Source organism: Sycon ciliatum, chromosome 12 (genome assembly GCF_964019385.1).
Source record: "Sycon ciliatum chromosome 12, ocSycCili1.1, whole genome shotgun sequence".
NCBI lineage: Eukaryota > Metazoa > Porifera > Calcarea > Leucosolenida > Sycettidae > Sycon > Sycon ciliatum.
The window spans coordinates 25,679,390-25,684,389 of NC_088654.1; the positions used below are offsets into that span (position 1 = coordinate 25,679,390).

Genomic DNA, 5,000 nt, shown 5'->3' on the forward strand with positions numbered 1-5,000 from the left:
TTTCAGAAAGCGTGGATGGCGACGGACGATCATCTTCGTCTTGTGCGCATGTTTGTCAAGCACTGCCACATGTTCACCAATCACGCCGGAGCACCCAAGCCCTCCCTGACCTCGGTTGCCACGGCAAAGGTGTCGCGTCTCCTTGGCAATGCCCCGTCCTCGCACGATCAGGTTCTCATGACGATGACTAATGAGCTCCGGCGGTTAGTATAAAGCAGTTTTCCCACTACTAGTACATCGTTCACACAGTTATACACCACTACCCAAAAACGGTCTCGGCTACAAATTCTTCCAAAAATAATTACAATGCAGTTGCGTGATGTCCACCACTTTCTGTCCAAAAATAATTAATAATTAAATAAAATCCAAATAATTTTCGGGCCAGGCCCATCTATGTTATATATGTCTGGTTCATCAGGTCTACAGTTGCGCTCACTGAAATCCGACCCAAAGTGCAAAGCTGACGCCCTGGACCAGTTACGATTACATCATTTTGCTTGTACATGTACAGTCAGACCTCACTTATCCCGTCCTCTTTTATCCGGATCCCTCGCCATCCGGACGAAAATCATTGGTTACCGATTTACAGCTTATGTCATGCATACATACAGTATGTGTGTTCGACTATCCGGTTCCCGCGCCGATCCGGATTTTTTTGTTGAAAACGGATATGTGTGGTTAAAGCAAGGTCTGACTGTACCGTAAAGTACCGCAAGAGCGCCCCACCATGCGTCCTTTTGTGGAGGTGGCGTCCTGTATGCAGGTCATACGACACGAACCTTGTACACACAATTCGCGCTGTGCAGTCAATCCATACTTGATTTACCTTCGGACGGACACGAGCTCCACACAAAAACCTGCTAAGTGCGACCTTAGTACACTAAGGTTCTCACACCGTACAAACTTCGTTGCACTCTGCCATAATATGATTTCCCTTTCCCTGGCTGTAAAATCAAGGTGGGGCGCTCTCGCGAGACGGGGCACTCTTGCGGTACAATACAATACATGTGTACGTCCAGCAGCCTTCGTGCCACTTCCAGGGCGTCATGGGCCGTGCCAGTTGAGGGCGCCAAGTGTGTACTCTGGGTGGGATTTCCCCGAGCGCAACTGTACTCGCCTCCCTCTCCTTAGGAGCTGGAGCTGCACCTTGGTGAGTGATGTAGATGGTTTCGTTCCTGCGTGGAAAAGTCTGATTGGCTTTCACAAGAACTGTGAAAATGTTATTGTAGTCTTTAGGTCCTGTTGCTCTTTTACTCTATCATCTGCTTTATTGGCTATACTTGTGTGTGTGCGTGCGTGCGTGCGTGTGTGTGTGTGTGTGTGTTGTGTGTGTGTGTGTGTGTGTGTGTGTGTGTGTGTGTGTTCATGTTTACACAGGATACTGATAGTGCAGTTTGTACAGCGACCGCTCTACTCATTTCTACGTCATCATTTCCTGCACTGGCCACTGAATTCTGGATTCCGTGTGGTAAGCAGTCATTTCAAAAGGCTTAGTCTGGATCAGTGACTAGTAATGTCACTGATCTGTAGCACGTACAGCATGTGAGTGGGCTCTTTGCGGATGCTTGGTGGTATTTGCGATGGTATTGCTGCTGCTGCGAGTTGTAGTGTTTTTGCTGTTGCCGTTATTGTTGATTATGCTCATTCTCGTGTTTATGGCTTTATGCATTGTGTTCAGGTGTTGGAGACGTGGCTAAGCTACATTCAACCGTGGCGTTATGTTGATAGTACACAGAACGCCAATGATGAGAGCAAGTCCTATGATCAGGCAGTCTGGTAAGCGGGGACCTGCACTGAATGTGATGTAATCCCGGAATTTCGCCATGACAGACACCCATGCAGAAAAGGGCAGAAGCTGCACATTCTGGGTTTCGTGTACTCTTGATCAGGGGCATCGCAGGGCATTGTGCAGTGGTACGACCACAGACCGGGGGGGATTGGATTTTTCGGCTAACAGAGCACGTCCTGGACGAAAAGTGGTACGACCATTGTCGTACTGGTCGTGCCGTGTGTGACGCCCCTGCTTGATGCTAGTGAACTGCTGGATTTCATTGTCGTGTGCCTTGCCTCCTGTGTGTGTGTGTGCGTGTCTGAGTGTGTGTGTGTGTGTGTGTGTGTGTTGATGGTGCCATGGCAATACGGCGGTGTTTGTGATGGGCCGCCGCGTCATCATGACGGTTGTCGCCATGACAACCAATGACGTTGCGTGATACTGCAGGCGTCCGTATGTGTGCACGCACGTGCTCTTCTACACCCGCCTCTTTCTGGACCTCGTGCCCAGACTGATGCGGCTGGATCTCTCTCAGATGAATAACCTCACGCTGCTTGGGAGAGTCGCAAAGGTATGTTTTCGTTGTTCTTGTTGTACAGGCCCCATATAAGGAGGAAGCTCTTTAGTCACATGATCTGTTTGTTTTGTGTGTGGAGTCACGGGAGTGTGGAGCAATTCCTGTGACAAGATTGATTGATGTGTGAAGTTGGTGGGGTCACAGGACATACTCTTCTTCTTTAGTTGCACCGCTGCCTTTTCGCGCTCAGCAGCATGAATGGGTTTGGTGACATGTTTTCTCGTGTTCGACTGGGAGCCTCATATCTAGTATCTGCACGGTGGAGTACTTCATGGAGACTGGCACTGTCGGGAACGATGCTCCGAGGATGCAGGGTTCTCGCCAAAGCGACGTAGCTGGGCGCTGCACCCTTCTTCACTTTTTGACCTCCCTCTTACAGAATGAATGTGCCGCTCTTCAGAGTGCGAGTGCCAACTTTTTATATGCATGATACGAACGTCCAAGTAAAACAATAAAATACGATACAAAAAATACAAAATAAGTACTCATATCACATCTCATGTAGCAGCACAGCATAAAATGGCGGTAAAATCACACAATTTTAGGTCCAATGATCCCCACCCTCATTCACTTTATTCTGGCTATAACCCTGCGACTGTTTCCAAACACGGTGTCCTCCACCTTGTTACATGCTGTCAACCAACAACATGTTTCAACAAAAACAAGTTTATCTAATACTGTAAATCATATTATTTTAACGACCCGCAAAGTTAACGATTTTCTGATTTTCGAAGGTTAACGGTTTGAAAAGTTAACGATTTTCTCAGACAGATGCAATAATACTAGGAATGCTCGTCAAGGACATACATTGTTGTCCATGACAGTATACCTCGATGTCAGTAGAATAATGAAAATGAAATTTATCCAGCGTAAGAGCGTAAAATATTCAAATTAACGATCTCCTGCGGCTTCGTCAAAAATCATCTGAGAGACTTCGGAATTGTTTGAGCCGACTGCTGAGCGTCTCTGCTATCATCTAGATCTTTTGATTGTTGAATTCCATTGAGAATTGACTGAGTTACGATCCGTTGAACACGCGCTGCATGCCATAATGTGAAATGATCGATTTCAATCGTGCGAGGCCCAAATCATACGACTTTTGCTAACGAATTTTAAAATAACGATAAATCTTTGCTCGTTAACTCGTTAGATTTACTTGTTCGTTACATATTCATGATTTACAGTACCCCTGGGACATGTAGTTACCAGCATCACTGCATGTTGGAGTTGCACACCGGTGGTCCTGTAGTTGGTGTGCACTCTCTGGCGTTATGCATGCAGACAATCCTCTTTGTTTGGGTGCGGGTGGGTGCTTGTACGTGGGTGTGGGTGGGCGTGTGCTTGTGCGTGGGTATGGGTGTACGCGTACTTGTTTCAGATTTACGCCTTCCCGTCGCTGATTGACGACGTAGCAGAAGGTATGTTTATTCTCTTGGTGTTTTGTTTATTTGCTAGGTTGCTCACTTCTTGAGCTAGCCCTAGTAGTGTTCGCCCGTCACTGCATGCTGAACAATTTAATGGCATAAGAACGTTTGCATGAAACTGGCAACAGGGACTCGCTTGAATCACGTTGTTCATTTCACCCATTCACACACACACGCGCGCGCACACCAAGCTCCTTTAGAATCAGTAATGCACTGTTCAACACCCCCAGAGAGGCCCGGACTCCTACACACATAGAGTTACTCTACTGGCTGCTCTCTCTCTCTCTCTCTCTCTCTCTCTCTCTCTCTCTCTCTCTCTCTCTCTCTCTCTCTCTCTCTCTCCCTCTCTCTCTCTCTCTCTCTCTCTCTCTCTCTCTCTCTCTCTCTCTCTCTCTCTCTCTCTCTCTCTCTCTCTCTCTCTGCACTAACTGCACCACAGGCTCCTTTTTGCTTTGTGGTGTGTGTGTGTCTGTCTGTCTGTCTGTCACACAAGTCACCGAGCAATGGACTGAGGAGAAATTCGGTGTTACTCCGAGTTCTGTGCAGAAGCACTCGTCCGACAACTTCATAATGTCACTTAATAAAATACTGTACACCAAATATAGTAGTCTACAATGTACACTGGCTTGTAATTTGGAGGGATTTCGAATTTCGATGCTAGGTTTATATTTGTCTGTATGTATGTCTGTGTGCATAGCCGAAGCATCGTATATGTCACAGCTACCTGTGTCGCCCAATACCACCAGCCCTGGCAGTCCAACTGCACTCTTCCGCTCACCCACCACCGGTGGTATGATGATGTCATCAGCAGCAGGGTCGACGTCACCTCAGTCGGCCGATGCCTTGCATAACGTAAGGGCCGTCTTTAGGTTATAATGCCGAAGAACGGCCAGCCCTGAATTTCACCAAGCACAGCATACCAATGTACTCACGGTCAATCAACTGCCCATAGACTGTAATACATGAAAATAAGAACGGTCTAGGCTAGGAGGCTGACCTCCCCCCCCCCGTTCTTTGGCGACCGAAAGTACTGTAGTTGTTTGGAGCTGTGTAGCAAATTGTATTCCCGTAGCTAAGCTACGTGGAAGACGTTACGAATAGTAGTGCCTGGTGCTAGCGAATGTCACAGCGCTCTATTGCATACTATAGTGCGTTTCAAAAGTTTAGACCTCTAGATTTTTTCAAATAGTTCAAATTTGGTTTGAGCTTTTTGCGAAATTTCTTTGGA

General features: G+C 47.2%; 1 protein-coding gene across 1 annotated transcript in view; it reads left to right on the forward strand.

Annotated features, from left to right (window-relative positions):
* The window catches only part of LOC135828928 (uncharacterized), a 16,287-nt gene that overhangs the window by 6,809 nt on the left and 4,478 nt on the right, over nt 1–5,000 (forward strand). Inside the window, exons 10-15 of the mRNA XM_065341362.1 lie at nt 7–203; nt 1,378–1,468; nt 1,679–1,776; nt 2,219–2,342; nt 3,727–3,766; nt 4,470–4,624. Of these exons, the coding sequence (XP_065197434.1) occupies nt 7–203; nt 1,378–1,468; nt 1,679–1,776; nt 2,219–2,342; nt 3,727–3,766; nt 4,470–4,624 (705 nt within the window). The remainder of the gene's footprint in view (nt 1–6; nt 204–1,377; nt 1,469–1,678; nt 1,777–2,218; nt 2,343–3,726; nt 3,767–4,469; nt 4,625–5,000) is intronic.